The sequence below is a fragment of the Thunnus maccoyii genome, chromosome 23 (genome assembly GCF_910596095.1).
Source record: "Thunnus maccoyii chromosome 23, fThuMac1.1, whole genome shotgun sequence".
Lineage (NCBI taxonomy): Eukaryota > Metazoa > Chordata > Actinopteri > Scombriformes > Scombridae > Thunnus > Thunnus maccoyii.
In genome coordinates, this window is record NC_056555.1 from 23,249,845 (window position 1) to 23,269,419 (window position 19,575).

Sequence of the window (19,575 nt, forward strand, 5' to 3'; positions counted from 1 at the left end):
CACCGACAGCTGCTAGCTGCTCCAACTGACTCCCATTCAAAAAGCCTCAACTCCTCTCCACAAATACTAAGTCAATACTTTTTTCAATGAGTCATTATGGTCTCAATCTCTAAATTCAGACCCTCAAATAAGTGTGCCGGTGGTCATTTTGGAAATTATTGCTCTGTTAATAAGATTTGAAGACTTAAAAAAGCTTTAATGTCTGCCATTTGGGCGTTGATTGACAGCTGTGATTGACAGTTGGCTCACATGCTGCTCTCCCCGGCTCCGGGACTCGCACTGAGTCGGCTTATCGTTGCAATATTTCACTAAGTTTAATGTAACTTGATAATGATACCTGCCCTGTTAGCACATGGTCCGAGGTATGTTTAGAGAGCGTGAAAGGCAACACTCTGCACTCCTTATTTGGAGGGTTCAGGTCTTTGTGCTAAGCTAGGCTAAACACAACCTGTCTTTGACCAATCTCTGCATTAGATCCACAGATGAATGATACCTGCCCTGTTAGCACATGGTCCAAGGTATGTTTAGAGAGTGTGAAAGGCAACACTCTGCACTCCTTATTTGGAGGGTTCAGGTCTTTGTGCTAAGCTAGGCTCAACACAACCTGTCTTTGACCAATCTCTGCACTAGATCCACAGATGAATGATACCTGCCCTGTTAGCACATGGTCCGAGGTATGTTTAGAGAGCATGAAAGGCAACACTCTGCACTCCTTATTTGGAGGGTTCAGGTCTTTGTGCTAAGTTAGGCTAAACACAACCTGTCTTTGACCAATCTCTGCACTAGATCCACAGATGAAATTGATATCCATCCTCTTCTCTTAGACTGGGTAAAACAAAGAAAATTTCCTGAACTGATCCTTTAACAAAATAACTTCTGAAAATGTAAGGAAATCCTAGTTTTGGTTCAGAGTGCATGATTCTGAATCATACTTTCTGGTCAATGAGTGAGGACACTTCCTACGCACCTTGACCCCGAATACTTTTATCCGGAAGTGGTCGACCTCCTGCGGCCCACTCGGTGTTCTGATGTATCGTGGCTCTGCGGCCACACCAATGTGAACTGTGACCTGGAAGTGGTTCTTCTTCTGGCAAACGAAAGCCTCGTCCACTGCAGAGTAGTTGAAGCCTTTATCTGTGTCCACATGGTAGGCAGGAGGAGACCTGGAGACACAGGATGAAAGTCATTCCTGCTGAAATTGAACTCTGTCCAACACTTTGGTCCAGACAAAGAAATTCAACATCTATTTGCTTGGTTTTGTTCTCACAGTGTTTGGTAGCTGCTGTCGTACAGAGCGCTCCACTCTCCTGGCTGGTACTGTTCCCATGTCAGCAGTTGGAAGGATCCCAGACTCAGTCCCCCTCCACCACGAGTCCCGTCACCTTCACTGCAGGACATGTCGACTCCTGCCGAAGGCTCCTCAGACTCAGACCTTCTTCTCTTTTTACTTTCCAGGGAGCTGAAGCAGGACAAGACAGATGAATTCACAGCCAATTACTGACCGACTGAATCAATATTTTGTCTGTTTGTCAGTTAAATTTTGATGATTGTCACTAAGCTGAAACATTTTTATTTCAATATGTCAGATATAATTACAATTCATTGTAAAACCAGGAAATGTGATAGCCATCATTTTTTGACCACTGAAGATAATTCTGATTTCCTGGGGATGAACTACACTACCTAACAGTCCTAAAGTGATTTCTACCAGATACGCAACTGTTACCATACGGTTATTAAAGACAAACTAAATCTAAAATTAAGTTTTGCTAAGGAATCAGTATATGTCTCCTTGGTGTTTGTTTTGACATCTGTACCAATTTGGTCAAAATTGCAATTACTATTTACAATTTAAGTTTTTACATGTTTTTCTGCAGTAGTAGTGCACCCTATGGTAGTGTTTCCCAGGCAGCATGAATTATTGGTACCAAATGATGAGTATGGTATGTTAATTGGTGCAATATCTGTGTGGGTGGGAACTAAAAACAGTCAGTACAGGCAATCAACCAGCTCAGCTGCATTTATGTTATGTGCACAACTTATTCTGGTGAACTGTTTCTGTTGTTCTGCTGACACAAGACATGGAGGAAAGCCTTCAATATTTAATACGACCAAAATGGTTTGTGTAGCTTGGTTCTAATGATTAGAGTAATGGTACAACAATGGTAAATGGCTAGTATGTACAGTATGTGATCATGAGCATTTTGGGAGGATTGGATTGAAAAAAATGGCATGTTACTCTAGAATCATCATAAACACCACAAGTATAAAACATGATTACATTTTTACTGGTAGAAAATATAAGTTAAAATTGTTTTCTTTTGTCTTAATAAAGCCAAAATATTACTTACTAGATCTGGAATAAACCAAGGTATCTGTAATTAGGTGGCTAGAGCATCCACTGGCCACAAGGGGGCACTAATCCATTACTGTCAGCCATTCACCCTCCATTAGAATGAATGACTGTTAATCCGACAATGCATAAAATTGTGCACGGTGAGTCTGTAACCTCAGCATTCTGTACATCACACGGTGTTGAGAGTTGATTCACAGAGGAACGTACGAAGTGTTGACGATACATGACTACCTGTTACGGTGAGTTTTCACAGTCTGATCATTTGCCATCACCAAGACTAACACTCATTTAACCTTCTTTCTATAATAGTGGATGAACACAGAAAGAGCAGCCAAAAACTCAGCAGGAGTTATAAAATTATATAATACAAAATATTAAATTAATAAAACGTAACGTCTAGTGGAAATCAGTGCTAATATCAGCAAGCTAGCCTAACTATTTTCCACTTTCTGAGTGGAGACCAAACTTAACAGCACGATGGGCCGTCCTGTACGTTGACTGTTTTAAAGAGACAGTTTAAATCACTAATGGTTGATACCCTTGACTTGTTTAAAAAGTTGGAGGTTGGTAGCATACCACGGAAGTTGACAGCATGTCTCAGTTGTCCGTCAACTGTTTCCATGTGAACGTTCATGCAGAGGCTTGAATCTTAGACGCTCTTTCCACAAATATGTTTTCTTTATCCTCTTATGCAAATAGCTGTAGTATCATTAAAGTTTAAACAAAAACTGAAAATAATTCAAAAGGCTAAGCAGTTGGCGGCCAAAGTTAGCTGAGTGAAACGTACAAAAACTGACTTAGTAAGGACAAATAGTCACAAAACTGTCAATGCTGAAGGTGTGCATACCACGTGTGTAGTGTGGAGGCGGAGCCCAGCCGACAGCTCGAAGAGGATGGGGCTAAACCTGGAACCAAGCCTGAACCAGCACATGGCATGGTGTAGCTGTTTGATGAAGGCAGGGGCGGTGAAGGAGGCGTGGGCGGGGTGTAAACCTGTGAGCAGCTCTCTGGATTCAGGTAATGTATGTGTTCAGGTGAGTGGTGACTGTGCTGGTGCAGGGGGTCAGGTGGAGCAGGTGGGGCAGGTGGGGCAGGTGGGGCAGGTGAGGTCCCAGGCTTGATGTAAGTGTTAGTGAGGCCTAGACTGCGAAGCTGATCGTGGGTCAGCAGGTCAGGGTGGATGGCAGCGGAGCCTCGATCCTTAAAGCGACAGGACGAGGAGGCAGAAGGCCGTGGCGTCGGCTGGAACACTTGCTGGGCAATCTGCTGGTTGGACCAATAGGGAGGCTCGTAGTGGAAGTCTACCAATCAAAGACGTACAGTAAATTAGCCAAAAGTTTTACCTCATTAGCTAATTTTCAATGTCATGACACATTAATTTTTTAAACAGCAGTTACAAACGTCTTGATGGCGAAAAGTTATATATGCTCAGAAATATTTTCTTGGATTTTTATTTCACTTAAAGCAGATATTTTTACACAGAAGTTACAAACTGTTTCCTTCTCAAGTACCAATGAAAGTAGTAACTCACTTTTCAGGAACCTAAAGGACGGCTGTCCAAATAAGTCAAATCAAGCAGATATCTTTCAATGTTACAGTCTTTTTAGTGCCAAAGTCCCACTTTTTGTCACTATACTTCCACCGCAGCTCAACGGGGAAACACTGTCCGAGGAAACACAAAGAGGGAATTTGATGCTAAAAAGACTGTAAATGTGTCAGATATCCACTTGATATGACTAACTCAGACTGCTGAAGCTGAATATAAGCTTCACAGAGACTTTTAAATGACAATAAAATGATAATTTTGGCCTCCATCACTTACATTGAAAGCACATTTGAAGGGGATCTTTTAATATCCAGTATGAACAGGAGGAATGATTACAGCGAGGAAAACCTCTTTCACTGTTCATATGGACACCTGACTGCTGTTTTAAGACAGACTGGAAAACCCTATCCTTTATTGAAACTAGTCTTGTAATAAGTGGTTGAAGGTAGGTTACCTGGTATCTGTGCAGGTGAACAGGCCTCTGAGCTCGAGTCAGGAGGAGACTCAGGGAGCATGCTGGGAAAGAATTTGGAGAAACAAAGGAACAACATTTGAGACCTGAGTAGTGACTTGTGAACCTGACAAATAGCGACGGCGTTCTGTATTTACAACCCTTACTCAGATAACCAACTAGGTCAAAGCTATTTTTATGTGTGTGCGCTGTATAACAATTTGTGTCCAGGAATGAGGATAACATTACATATTACTGCTACCACTCTAACTGCTTCTACTACTATTATTTTGTGTCTTTAACCACTCACATTTTACATTTGATTACATATTTCCTCTTTAATGCTGAAAAACATAAACATTTTTTACTTCCGCAACAATGTAAATAATTTACAGGGTAAATAAACCTAAAATTTTAAAATATGATGTTAAAATGAGGATTTACATTCAGGGAAGTCTTTTCCATGATTCATTATTAGTAGACAGTGAACTAATCAATAATTGGCTGAATTGATTCTCAGCAGACAGGAGTGGACTCAGACAGGTTGAAGGGGGCATCTCTGTGACTTGAATTTATTATTTTATTCTTATTTGCATTGTGTGTGTGACTCTTACAAGTTGTTAGGGTCCATGTCGTTGCTGAGGTACTGCTCCAGGATGCTCGTATCCACAGCAACAGAACTATCCAACACACCACTCATATCCTGACCTGCACACACACACACACACACGCACATGCACATGGTAATCATGTAATAACCATTCTTGACCTTAACATTCAGATAAAGATAAGGGACTAGATAACATACCAGTTTGCTGTGGCCTGTTTACCTGCTGCCAGTATTAGATGAGTTTTTATTGTAAAAAAAAAATCAGAGAGAGATTTTGATTGTCGATTGTTGTAAAAAACTCTGTGAGAGTTGGTCAGAAGTTACAATATATTAGTTTAGCTAACAGTCCTATTCATTTGTCCCCTTGTTAATGTCAGCTGATGTTAGCATTTTAATTTGATGGACATGAAACTCTCATGGGTGAATAACTAGAACAAACAATGAGATGCGTAATTGAAAAAAAACCTCCTTTGTTGAAAAATAGTCACTGCGAGGAGTCAACAAGTCTGTGATTGGATCTGAGAGATGTCCAATCAGAGAACTTCATTGGCACATCCTGCCACTTGTGAAGTTTGAGTTTCAAAGAAGTCATTGAATAAATTCAGGAATTTGATTCTTTTTTCATTTTTGGATTTGCGATTTTTTATACATTTTCAGTTGAGAACATACTACTTTCATTTATTCATTTTTTTTCTTCCAAATGTGCTTTTTTGTCAGAAATACTTTACAAAAGCCTCCAAAATCACTTGAGAACCACTTGAACTTCTTTTGGAACCTCCTCAAGGATCTCCTAAAGGATCACTGAAACCACTTCAAGAACCAACTGATCTGCTTCATGGTCAACTAGAACCTCTTCAAGGATACTTGAACTACCTCAAGGGCCATCTCCTCAGGAACCACTGAAATGCCCTCTTTAAGGATCAATAGCACCACTTGGACATCTCTAAGGACCCATGGAACTTTCTCAAGACCATGACCATTAGAACCACCTCATGGGCAACTGCAGCTTCCCCAAGTATCCCTGGACCTCCTCAAGAACCACTAGAACCACCTCAAGGACACATTAACCTTCCAAAAACCTCTGGAATCACCTTAAGGACCACTTTACTCAAACCTTCTAGAGGACCCCTTGAACTTCATCAAGGATTCTGTATCACCTCAAGAACAAAGTGAACCTCCCCAAGAACCAGTACAACCAACTCAAGAACCTCTAGAACCACGTCAAAGACCACTGTGATCTCAAGGATCACTGGAACCACCTAATTTTATATTTGCATGACGGGAACTCATCAGCAATATGTATAACAAGAAAAATGCACTTCATGTTGTAGATATTGTTTGGGGCGAATGTCATGACTTTTTAGAGAACTACTGTCCTACATACTCCTCAAATCCCCCATAAACCACCTGAAGGATAGCTTGAACCTCATTAAGGACCACTGAAACCTTATCAGGGATAGATGAACCTCAACAAAAGACCAATGAAACCTCAAGAATCATCAGAAACACCCTAAGGAAAACAAACAATTTCAGTGACCACGTAAACATCCTAAAATACCACTGGAGTCGCTTTCAGGATCACCTAAAACCTCTTAAGCACAGCTAGAACCTCTTCAATAATCACTGCCACCACCTCACCAAGGACAAATAAAACAACTAGAACAAAATTAAACTCCTCAACAACCGACAGAACTTCCGTAAAAATCACTAAAACCACGCAAAGAACCACTTTTTCCCTCTCAAAGACCACTAGACCTACCTTAAGGTCTCTTGTAACTTCCACAAGGACCACCAGAACCTTATTTGAAACCTGTTTAACCTCCCTAAGACCTTTTGAAACATCCTTGAGAACACCTGAAACCTTGCTGAAACATATTTGTTAATATAAGCAGATGACATGATGTAAAGAGATTGATCTTGGGCTCACCACTGAAGAATTGCTGCAGCGCCTCATTCTCTCCCAGGACCTGGACGGGCAGCCGGCCGGCTCCAGGCTCCATGATGCCCAGCAGGAGGCACTGTGGCTGGGGAGCGAGGCGAGATCTGCAGGGGCCCCGGCTGGAGCTGCTGCTGCAGGGCTGAGGAAACAAAGATGAATAAATTTAAGGAGCTTTTAAAGACAATTTAAAAATAACGGAACATTACTAAAGCAGAGAAAAACAATAATATATAAGAACTAAAAAATATCCTGAACAGTGAATTGACATGACAATACAAAAGGGAAATCCTGCAACTTCTCTCATTATATAATATAAATTAAATTTCCCTCAACAAGCTGTAAGATATTGACTTTTTCCTTATAAAAGAGGTGCATGTTGCTGTCAATTTGGATATTTCTTATGCTCCGCCACAGAGCTGCATATCAGGACTGCACTATTGGTGTAATAGATGAAGAAACAGGGAAGCACACAGGTTTATGATGTTGAAATAAAGTCAGATCTGATACTGATGCCAAGTTCAAGGTTAAAACCTCTGACAGATCAAAGCGTAACCCTTTACCCTTTTAGCTACACAGTACGTGTGAATCATTTGGGAAAACTTTATTTTACAGGTCCCTTACAGTAGCTTCCTGATGATTTACTAGAAAGGAACTTGAAGGTTCTTTAAAAGAAATATGTGCTTAGTTCCAGTTAATTGTAGAGTAACCTTCTGTTATGAAAATGATCGTCTTTTCGTGAGTACACAGCAAGTCAGATGCTAAAATGTATTTAGTCTTTCTGTATAGCTGTTAATTACAGGAAAGTTCACGAGTCAGCAAATATCAGAAAGAGGATAATGAGGTTTCCGACAAATAACTTTATATATTTATATATACGTTATTTATTATATATATTCACAGTCGTGATGATTTTATCAGTTCTTTCAAGGTCTTTCCATCTACGTATAAGACTGTAATCAACAGTTATTGAGGAAGTGCGCAGATCCTTTACTTAGGTAAAAGTATGAGAGAAATGTAAAAAAATTTAAAAATACTGCATTATAAGTTAATGTCCTGCACTCAAAGTCTTACTTAAGTAGAATAACAGCAAAATATACTTACATATCAAAAGTAAATGTAAAGTAAACTCTGTCAGACTTTTTCAACTTTAAAAAAAAAGAAAATACAACTTTAAGGACTCAGTTACAGAGTAAGAGTACAGAGACAAAAGGGAGATGTCCACTGAACGATGTGTTATATTTTAGAGGTGGATTTTATGTTTTGTATTAAAAATCTTAAAGTAACTATAGCTACCAAGTAAGTGTAATGGAGTAAAAACTACAATAGTTGCCTCCATAAAGGAGTATAAAATTGTAATAACCAAGTAAAGTACAATTATGCAAAGCACAGTATTATTAGCAATTAAGACTGCAACCAACAATTATTTGTAGTTTTAGATGAGTCATTTTGACAATAAAATGTCAGGAAAAAGTGGAAAATCACTTTTTGTCACATTTTTTCAGAGCAATGTGAAGTGTTTAAAACATTTGTTTTGTCTGACCTACACACTAAAACCCCCAAACATCAAATATTTAATAAATAGTAATATAACACTGTAAATTACAAGAGAAAAGTAGAAATTTCATATTTGAGATGCTTGAACCAGATGATGTTTTGTATACGTGCTTGATAAAAATAAATGAAGTCTATTCTAATCAATTAATTGCTTAATTGACTTTCAGCTCTTCAGTGGTGTTGGTGCCTTAATGCAGCAATGTGGCCTACACATGCCACACCAAAAAATTTTATTCACGAAAGTGCACTACTTGAGTAAATGTACTTTCCACCACTTCTACCCAACCATGTAACAATTATATCCTTTTTTGATGTTTTGTAAAATCTCAAATATACTTTGTGTACACTCTTTGAAAATTGTCGTCTCTATTTCTCTCAACTTGCATCAAACTTTCCAAGAAACATTTCTGTAAACTAGCTGAGTCACTCTAGCGGCTCCATATTTCTGAACTCACATAGTTCGTCCGAATTGTGTTCAAACTCTCAGAATTTCCTATTAGTGAAGGACTATGAACCTCCTGTGGGGCCCAGGGGCAAAACTTTGTTGGGCCCCTATTGAACCCCACTATACATGGTAGTACTGTAGAGCTGTTAGTCCATTCACAGAAAATGGAATGGTGTGATTTTCTGACAAAACAAGTCATCTGAATATGTTCTCCTGGGCTTCAGGGAACAATGATTTTCATTATACACAGAACAATCAATGGATTCTTAAAGAAAATAATAGCTGGTTGCAGCCGCACAACACTCCTATGATGGAGTAATATGACCTGTCCCTCAGTTTTCTGTGTGCAGTTTAATAAAACACAATTTAACAACAAATGAGCTCAATATAAACTAAAACTATTAAAGTCTTCAGACTAGATTTTGACACAGAGTCCCTCTTCAAGACCAGGACCACAAGATGGAAGATGGAGGACCTGTCAGAGTTTAGATTGGATTATACTGCTGCTAATTTACTACTGTAAAGTGTGATTAATCAGATTATGTAGACCCAAATAATGTGGAGTAAACCTGGAGCTTCTGGGGCATCTGGGCAGTTGCCTGGTTGGTAAACCAGCCTTGCAGAGATCCCAAAGTTTCCAGACAACTGCCAGGCTGAATTTTGGGGAAATCTGAATAAAATGATGCACAAGACATGTAGAATATTTCCATTTGATGGTGATGTGATTAGAGCTGCAACAATTACTTGATAAAACAATTAGTCGTCAACTATTTTTAGAATTGATCAATTGTTTTGAGTCATTTTTTAAGAGAAAAAAATGTACAAATTCTCTGATTCCAGCTTCTTAAATGTGAATATTTCCTGGTTTCTTTAGTCCTCTATGACAGTAAACTGAATATCTTTTGGTTGTCAGGACATTTGAGGATTATCTTGAGCTTTGGGAAACAGTGATTGACATTTTTCACCATTTTCTGACATACTCGATAATGAAAAAAATCATTAGTTGCAGCCCAAGACTGTAATTTTAACTACATTTCAGTGTGATGTAAACCATTTATTAAATGTTTGCTTACTGCTTATAAATGCTTAATAGGAAGACTTAAAGTATTATGATGAACTGTTTTTGAAGTTTGTACCTGGACCCATGACATCAGTATTTCCTAAAATCCTGAAGTGTTTATGAAACTATTTTTGCATTATTAACAAACTTTTATGAAATGTTGTTGTTTTCATGCAGATTTTCTGATTTATTCCTTCATAATTCACCTGAAAACACCTAAACTGCAACATGACTAATATAACAAAGTCGTTGTTTCTGCATCTCGGATCAGCAGCGGACATATTTGTTCAAACACACCTGCCTGTCTTTCCAAGATGGCCGCCAGTCAGTCAGTCAGCGCTGATCTGTGATTTATCTGACTTGCTTGTCCTCCGGTACAATCCATCTGTGAGGATGGATTCAGATTCAGGTTTTAGTTCCTCACAGTTCCATTAGATGTGTCTGATCTTCTTCTGTGGTTTCAGTTGAGAGAAACGTTCCCTTTTTGGATAATTCTTCCTCTTGTTTGTGGCGTCTGTGTGGATCGTCTCTATCAGCTGAACTTTGAGCTTTGAACAGGAAAACGTAAGAAGACGTTCACACACCTGACGCAGGCGGATAACACACCTGCGTATGTGTGTGTGTGTGTGCGTGTGTGTGTGTGTGCGTGTGTGTGTGTGAAGCCATAAACCAGGCAATCCTCTAACTGGAAATGCACACACACATTTATGTTTGTACCTCTATACTTGTGAGGACTCCCATTGGTAAAATACATTTCCCACCCTCTTAACATGAACCTAATCTTAAACTTAAAGCTGCTATAATCAATAATTTTATAGTAATGATGGATCAAATGACGACACACCTCACCTCACTCTGCTATTTACTTTTACAGCGAGTTTCAGCTCATTGTTTAGCTGTCTGGCTGCAACTTTACTGTTTTGCAACTGCGAAAAATGCATTTAAAAGTCTCTGTGAAGCTTATATTCAGCTTCAGCAGTCTGAGTTAGTCAGAGCAAGTGGATATCTGACATATTTACAGTCTTTTTAGCATCAAATTCCCTCTTTGTGTTTCTTCAGACAGTGTTTCCCTGTTGAGCTGCAGTGGAAGTATAGTAACGAAAAGAGGGACTTTGGCACTAAAAAGACTGTAATGTTGAAAGATATCTACTTGATTTGACTCATTTGGATGCTGAAGCTTCATATTATTCATTTTTGCACAGAAGGAGGACTGTGGACTTGATCCCCCATCACTTCCATTGTAAGTGCATTATGAAGGGATCTTCTAATGGTCAGTATGAACAGGAGGAATGATTACAGCAAGAAAAACATGTTTTAATGTTAATTTGGGCCCCTGACTGTTGTTTTAAGACACACTTGAAAAGTTGTGAACATGTCCTTTAAAAGCTGATGCTATGTCAGTGTTGTGTTCAGTACTACACATCAGTTAATGCAGGTTTAAAAGGTGCCAAACAACAAGCAGTACCATCATTTAACCAACAGATGGCAGTGCAGGCAGGTTGAACAACTGTTCTAAAAGTAAAACAGGTCACTTTCACAGTTTGGTGTTTAGATTCAATGCTATAATATGTCCAGCAGATGGTGCTACAGGACAACAGCTTCTGTCCTCTTTCCATCATGTCCTCATATGCCCCACCTGGCCATGATGGGCCCCACCCTACATGATGATCCACATGGAGCCCAACCATCTATACATTTACAAACATGAAGACAGAAAAGTTAGGTTTCTGTCTGACCAACTTTCTAAAGGTTTATATGGAAATTTGCTCATAAAAAATACATAACATTATGACACGATGACCAGCTCATCAGAGATCTCATCATCAGTATCTTGACCCACACATAAAGATGTTCTTTGGATCTTTAAGGGCTCATAGTAATATTTCAACAACACCTAAATCTTATTTTTGAGTAATATTCTTGTTAATACTCTATTTGCTTTCTTACCAAGAGTTAGATGAAAAAGTCGATACCAATCACATGTTCATCAGAGTCTGGTGAAATGAAACTCAGTACAATAATGTGTTTACAATTTTATGACTAATATAACAGAGGCATTGTGGACTCTAAGATCTTATTGTGGCTGTCAACATATTTGTATAATTGCACTGTCAGAATATGTGCATTAGTTTAGATTGGAGGTACTCAAATACAAGTCAAACCAAATTTCCATCACATCCACATCCAAAGGTCCAGTAAGTCTGCAGTACATGATGATGTTTCAGTACAAAAACTCCAGAACTCTTCACATGAACAACATTTCTGTACTAATGTGAGACATGACACCTTCAAAGTCCTCAGACTAGAGCATATGATACGATACGATAAACTTGGAAACGGAAATTTGTCTTGGACTCTGTAGCTGCACCATGAATGCCTTGACGGCCACAATGACACAAACAATACAACCTCAGCCATACCAACACCAACAATTACATAACATGACAATATTGCACATAACCTGTAACATAACACATACATACACCTCATAAAAAATTCATGCTAAAAGATCACCATAGTAAAAGCACTGAAAAAATTATTTAAAATTATTGCACAAACTTCAGCATCAAGCAGCATTGTCAAGAAATGTAATGGAGGTTGGAACGAATGAATTAATGAATGTGGGACTCGAGGGTAGGAGGTCATACTCTGAATGAAGGATGTGAGAGGGGTCATCTACTATCCTCTGGGCTTGCCTAAAAACAGTTTGTTGATAAATTGGACTGCAGGGTCTGGTAGTTGCTTTTTCCAATTACCTTCATGGCCGTGTGTACCAGACAAGCAAGTTTAGTTTTTAGTTATGCCGTGAGGCATAAAAAGGTGTGATGTAAGTGTTCATTAAGCCGGCCTCAGACTACATGAGTTTTGGGCCGATTTATCCCTGATTCACCCCTCTTGACAATCGGAGAAATCTGGTCTGGTTGGTACCAATCTTTGGCCCAGATTAATTTGAGGGGTTTACAGATCCAATCTTAAACCTCCAGAACTACTCGCAGACTTATCGGGGCCGTTTGTTTGATATTTAGGAGTTAAGATCTGGATGATTACATGTCTACTTTCTGAGTGGAACCACAACAGCCAATGAGAGAGACAAGTCTACAAGGAGAAGGAAGTTAATGAGAGGACTTTTAAAATGGCGACCGCAAAGAAACAACAACAAGCTATCGTACGGGTGCGTTGGACAGCTGAGATGGAGGAAAGGCTTGTTGATATGTGACAGGAACACAACTGCTTTTATAACCTGTCTTCAAAAAGACATTATAACCATGTGGACAGAGATCATGTGATCATGTGAGATCACAGGAGTTTCTCCTTATGTGCGTGGTACAATCCTGTAGTCTGAACCCGGCTTTAGTGAGTTCTTCACTGTATCCATTGTTTAAAATGTTTGATTTACAATTATTCTGCTGGAGGTTTGATATGAAGACTTCAACTGGTTCAGTTTTGTGGTTCTTACCTTTGTGTTTTTGGCATGTATAATGTCATAGTGGCGTTTTGTGTTCCCACTCTTCATTATGGTCACTGTTTCATTGCAAATCAAGCACAATAGGTCAAAATGTAGTAGTAGTATTAGTATTTCTCAGTCCACTCATGCTAAAACACAGTTTTCACTGTCACCCTTGTTTTGAAAAAGACATTTTAGGTTTTCAAACGGAGCTCCAACATTCGACTACGACCTTGCATATGGCAGTGACTTGATGACACGTGAGGTGACGCAATATCATTGTGTTATATCAATATTTTACTGTGTATGAGTAAGTGTGACTGAGTGTGTGTGTGTGTGTGGAGACCGAACAGCAAGGCACAGGACGCACATTTTTGTGGTTTCCTAAGATGAGTTTTTATTTACCCAGAAAAAGCAAAAGGAATGAAGCAACTAGTGATTAGTAACTAAATTGGGCCATAAAGAGTTAAACAGAACTGAAGTCAAACTACAGGAACCTGAACTGCATAACTGACATCAACAGAACTAATGATACATAAGGGGAACATGTACTGGCTGGTTAAACCATTTACAGATCCTCTCCAGACATGTATTAAGACGTATAAACATACTCTGCTTGGAACAACAATGTGTGTCTGATATGGTTTTTCTACAAAAAAGTATAATTACCACTTTAAAATCCTTCAAATGACATCTATTCCTTCTCTCTCATTAAAAATTCCAGCGTCTATGAATATGCAAACATATTCATGGCGGTGTGCAGCAGTGCAGCAGCTTCTCTGTTATGGTATAAAGAGTGTTTGGGACTCTTCTCTTTATGTGAGTAAGTGTGCAGATAACACGACCAGTGCAACTAGGCTGAGAAGGTGCAGCCAAACCGAACTTCTGAACATTATCAACAACTTGCCCGCCTCACTTCCACTGAAGCTTAGAGCGGCTCTCAGCGGACTGGCGTAGCAGACCACACCAGTTCAGAGGCGACAGAAGAAGAGTTAGCGGGCCGCTCTGTTAGCCAAACTAAAAGCTAACCAGGCCAGCCAGTCCATCACTCTTTCTGGTCAACATTTGCTCTCTGGATAACAAAATAGATCTGATCCGACTGAGACTGAGTGTTCATCTGGAGACGAGGAACTGTTGTGTTTTTCTCCTGACAGAAACTTGGCTAAACAGCAACATGCCGGACTTGATTTTCAACTCAACAGGTCTACTCTTCAGTGCAGATTGGAATCAGCTGTCAGGGGAAACCCAAGGAGGTAGACTATGCCCATAATTATCTTTAATTATAAATGATTGGTTCCTTAGATTTGTGACGTATGAAATAATGCCTGACTGAATCCGTGTTTTTCAGGCTGGTACACTGCAGCTGTGGCGTTGACTGCTTATTTCACTCCTGATTTGTCTTGTAGCGCATGAGAAACACCACATGAGCATGTTAACAAGGTTAAAAACCTGATTTTCATTGGAGGAGGTCTTTAAAAGGGATGGGCGGATTGATACTCACAAGCTTCTCATTTGGTATCAAGTCCTTTAAAAAAATATCAATCATAAAATAATATAAATACAAAATGTGGTTGGTTGCATCACTTCCAAATGTTTTCAGTACTTTTGTATAATGTTTATGCCAATAAACAGCCCTGACATATTTAGCTGACCTGTGTCACATGACTGTGGCCGCACACTTCCGCATCAAACTTGTGAGAAAATGGCAGAAAGGAAACGTAGTGTGGTGCTACTTTTCACCTGTAGATAAAAATAAAGCAAGAACTGTCGGTATTGTTAAAATTGTATCATATTGAATTTGAGTTTGGTATCGCCCTTACCTAGTCTTTAACATACACAAGGCGTGGACAAATAAACTAACTAAATTAACTACAAATAAACACGTAGACAGTTTGCTTCCAGCTTAATATTAACTGAGCAAAATCCAACCACAATAACTCTAAATTAAACTTTCAAAACACACAAACAACAGACTCCTTTCCCAAATCCCCCTTTCTGTTGCAGGACGCTGGTTCAGTCCAGGCCGGTGCATTTATTAACAGCTTAATCCGTTGATCATTTACACGACGGAGGACAGACGTCCCCTCAGATCAACCACGTTAACTCAGCTAAGACAGATAAACCTAACAGAAATACAAAATTAACTATATGTGTATGTTTCATCTAGAAACGATGTATGTAAAAATACTAATAAACATGCAAAATCATATTATGTTGGTTATTTATTATGAAAATTGTAACTGAATGTAAAAGTAAAAGAGAGCAAAAGTAATTAAAAACGTGAGAATGTGGAAAGAAAATATTCCAGTCTGCTGGTTTAATCGTGTCTATATATTCTGTGTGTGTGTGTATTCGTGTGTGTGTTTGTGAATGTGCTGTCGGCCTTTAGTATTTCTGAAAATGTTCTTGTTGAGATTTTAAGGATGGACTCTTGGGAGATTAGCCTTCAGCTAAAAGTTATCCAAATAAAAAAATGAATAAAGTGTGTTTCCAGGTGTTTCTCTGTGTAAAAAAAGTACTATAAAGCCTTTTGTGTCTCCAGAGGGAGCTTCAAGTGATGTCAGTAACAATAACTTAATTTTATACTAATTTCCTGGAAATGTTCAGAGCAATTTTTTAGGACATTTAACAGAAAGGGTTGTGCAATTTGGTACAAATTATAAGAAAAATGAGGGAGAAAAAGTGAAGTTGGTTGAGTTGTAGTTTCATATTTTTCATTTTTCAACAATTTCTTAAAAGTAGCTGCTGTGTAGCTGTTAATCCTTTGAAAGCGTTATGTTTAATCAGGTTTATGAGAAATGAAAGAAAGAAAATATAAATGTTTTCATGGTTTTATAAGAATGTCACACAGCACGTCTTCCTGCTTTACTTTGAGTGTAAAGTTGTTCTTCTGTCATGTTTCTGTGACCTCTGACCTCTCTGTGACGCTCCCTCACTCAATGAAACATGAAAATAATTTATGTTTGACAATAACTCTTCTGTTTGCTCTTATCTTATCGTCATCACACACACTCCATTGTGTCTCTTATCAGTGACCCAGAGCCCTGATTACAGCAGCAGCAGCAGCAGCAGCAGCAGCGTTACTGAGTGCTTCGTCGTGATGATACGCCTCCACCTCTAGCACCGTCGGCTCGACGAGCACCGCGTCTGTGAAAGTTTGTGACACTGTTTTTTTTTTTTTTTTGAGATTTTTATTTTCAGTTTTTATGTCAGCTATGAGTCTGTGTGAGTGATTCAAGAGAAAGACAGGAGTTTTAAATCAGGAAAACGAGTCACAGAACAGCTTCCAGCAGAGCAGAAAATGTTTGAGTGGTTTAAAACATGAACACATTTGTTTAATTTCTCTGTTTCTGACCTCTTATTTAACTATTCAGAATGTAAACTCTATGTTTCACTTTAACTGCAGGAATGTGTAAACATTTTATTTGTTTTCTAATGTCATGTGCACATGTGTTTGATTTTCACAAAAGGAAATAAAAAGTAAATACAGTAAAATAAAACATGAACATAATTATGGTTTTGGTTTAAAAACGCTTAAATATGAAATTAACTGATTAATGTAAAAAATAAGAACAGGAAACTTTTAATAGATAGAACATAGAGAAGTTATTGGCCTTTACTCAAAATTTTGAGTTTTGATGTGTTTAATAATGAAGTTCTCTATTTTGAGAGGCAAACTTAATATAAAAAAAAGGAAATTAAGCCTAAAAGCCTAAAAAAGCCTAAAAAAAACCATCAAAGAAGAAGAAATACAAGTTTAGAGACCTCACATCTTCTCTGGGGTCATGTGAAAGTCACTGAGTTGGATTCTCAAAACACAGAATAAAGTAGAAATGGAATAAAAACCTTCGACATAAGCGAACGATGACTCAGCGCTCTGGCTCTCTGTGCTTTGTTGTGGGTAATTGTGCGATTGCTTTAGAATTGATTCAGTATGACTCACCTCAGCTTTGTTTTGTGCAAAATTACACATCATCTTCAGCAGGAACAGAATATACATATCAGTTATGCTTTATGAGTAGCAATGTGACGAGTTTAAAATACCAACAAGCTCATTGAATTATGGTGTTAACTTCCTTCTCACTGACAGCTGCAGAAAACTGCAGTCCGTTGTGTTGAAGAAACACCAGAAACAGAAAGCACATAACTACGATACAATAAGAAGCCGTAGCAACACAAGAAACTACAAATCATAAAAGTAAGGCTATAAATAAGTGTGGTTATTATTACATATGTCTTTTTTGTCTCATTATAAACAAACAAAAGTAATCTAAAGCCTAAATTGGATATTCGGACCTTGTAAGATCATTAAATAAGCTGCTGTAATGTCAGCTGCTGCTATTCTCGTTTGTTTTTAGACCAAATTTGTTTACATTTTGGCAAATTGGCTCCATTAAAAGTCATCAGCTCTTAGCAGCTCCTGTTTGCAGTGCAGCCGTGACTGGATCACTTAGATTTCTGCCGGTTGATTCCAGTTTAACCCTCCGATAACTGAAATGAGGATAAAATAATTCAATCTTCTACACTTTCCAAATGTTATCAGACCGAATGGATCAAATTCTGACAGTGAAATGAGTCATTTCGTTGAGGGTGTGTGACGCTCAAAAAAACGTATCCAACATTTAACAGCAGCTCTTTTTCCCATGATTGTGTTTGGGAAAAATGTTTTATCTGCCTCTGTCAAAACCCCGGTGCACTTCCTGGAGGCTTGGTTATGACCTCACTCAGTATCTTTACCCCACCCTCAGCTCTCCGGCACCCCCCTGGGGAGGCTTTTGACTTTGTCCTGCTGAATGTCTATTACAGACCACATCCTGTCGTTTCCCCACAGTTAAAATGCTGTCAGAGAAAAATCTCTCGTTATAACGACAAAGTGTCACGACAGATCTTAATCTCAATGAGACGATCTGATTAAATAACGTAGGAAGATATTTTTACTCTTTATAACAAGAACATAACGACTACATTTTGATTATAACGAGAAATGTTTGAAATATTGATAATCTGTTCTCAAAGTGTTTGTCATAAAAAGCACCCATTATGAGCAAACTTTATTATAACAAGAAAAGTATTGCATAAATATATCTTCTCATTATATTGAGGAATTTTTAAATTAAAATTAACATGCATTCGCGTTAAAAAGATAATATTTCATTCCACTATGTTCACCAGCTAGTCTACAGCTAACTGTGTGTGTTTGTTTGGTACCGAGCAGGTAGTGTACTGTGGCTTTTTAGAGCTTTTACTCTGAAAACAGCTGCCTGCTGCAGCTGAAAACGACACTACCAAAACAGTAAAGTTGCAGCCAGACAGATAAACAAAATGTTTAGGCTAAAAGTATCGCAAACTTTAACCAAATTTTCAGAACATCAGCAAAAGAAAATGTGAATTTATGCATGTTTCCATCCACCAGTGTTATGTGAATATTAGGAGTTGATTTATCAAGATAAACAGAAGGTGGCGCTAATCCTGCAGTCAGGTGCCATCAAACCACTGCAGAAGAAGAAGGCGCAACGAGATGATGATAATGATGAATTAAAAGAGCGCCAGTCAAACCTCAAACAGAAGAAAACATGTTGCTGTTCCCATATAATATTGCATTTATGTTTGTTTATTGTATTAATTAAAGGACTGTTTCAGTCTCCTCATTGGTCCATGTGTAACAGGGTCAACTGTGCAGCATATGTATTATAATTACACAAAATTTGTAAATAGTTAAATCCTGACGTGCTAATCCTCCAGGGTCAACAGGTGGAACATTTTAGGCTCAGTTCATTGTACCCCTACGTTCACTTTCTCTTAATCACTTATAAGGCCTTACACGGTTTAGTTCCTGCATATATATCCGAACTACTAAGCCTGTATACTACCATGCAGTCACTTGGGTCTTCCAACCAAAACCTGTTGGCCGTACCACGTGCCATACTAAAAAACAAAGGCGACTGTGCTTTTGTTAACCCTAACCCTAACCCTAACCCTCTAACCCCCTAACCCTAACCCCTACCCCGACCCTGACCCTAACCCTAACCCTCTAACCCCCTAACCCTAACCCCTACCCCGACCCTAACCCTAACCCCAATCCTAACCCTGACCCTAACCCCAACCCTAATCCTAACCCCCTAACCCTGACCCTAACACCGACCCTGACCCTAACCCCAATCCTAACCCT

General features: G+C 38.7%; 1 protein-coding gene and 1 long non-coding RNA gene across 2 annotated transcripts in view; one reads left to right on the forward strand and one right to left on the reverse strand.

Annotated features, from left to right (window-relative positions):
- The window catches only part of LOC121891197 (myelin regulatory factor-like protein), a 25,738-nt gene extending 15,248 nt beyond the window's left edge, over positions 1 to 10,490 (reverse strand). Inside the window, exons 1-7 of the mRNA XM_042403999.1 lie at positions 10,259 to 10,490; positions 6,891 to 7,041; positions 4,968 to 5,061; positions 4,357 to 4,418; positions 3,204 to 3,657; positions 1,268 to 1,459; positions 968 to 1,163 (exon numbers count right to left, since the gene is read on the reverse strand). Coding sequence (XP_042259933.1) covers positions 968 to 1,163; positions 1,268 to 1,459; positions 3,204 to 3,657; positions 4,357 to 4,418; positions 4,968 to 5,061; positions 6,891 to 6,963 — 1,071 coding nt within the window. The 5' untranslated portion in view covers positions 6,964 to 7,041; positions 10,259 to 10,490. The remainder of the gene's footprint in view (positions 1 to 967; positions 1,164 to 1,267; positions 1,460 to 3,203; positions 3,658 to 4,356; positions 4,419 to 4,967; positions 5,062 to 6,890; positions 7,042 to 10,258) is intronic.
- On the forward strand, positions 3,302 to 16,854 carry LOC121891198. The gene is made up of 3 exons (XR_006094058.1): positions 3,302 to 3,373; positions 14,561 to 14,659; positions 16,439 to 16,854. It is a non-coding gene; the product is annotated as an uncharacterized LOC121891198 (long non-coding RNA).
- The last annotated feature ends 2,721 nt before the right edge of the window (positions 16,855 to 19,575 follow it).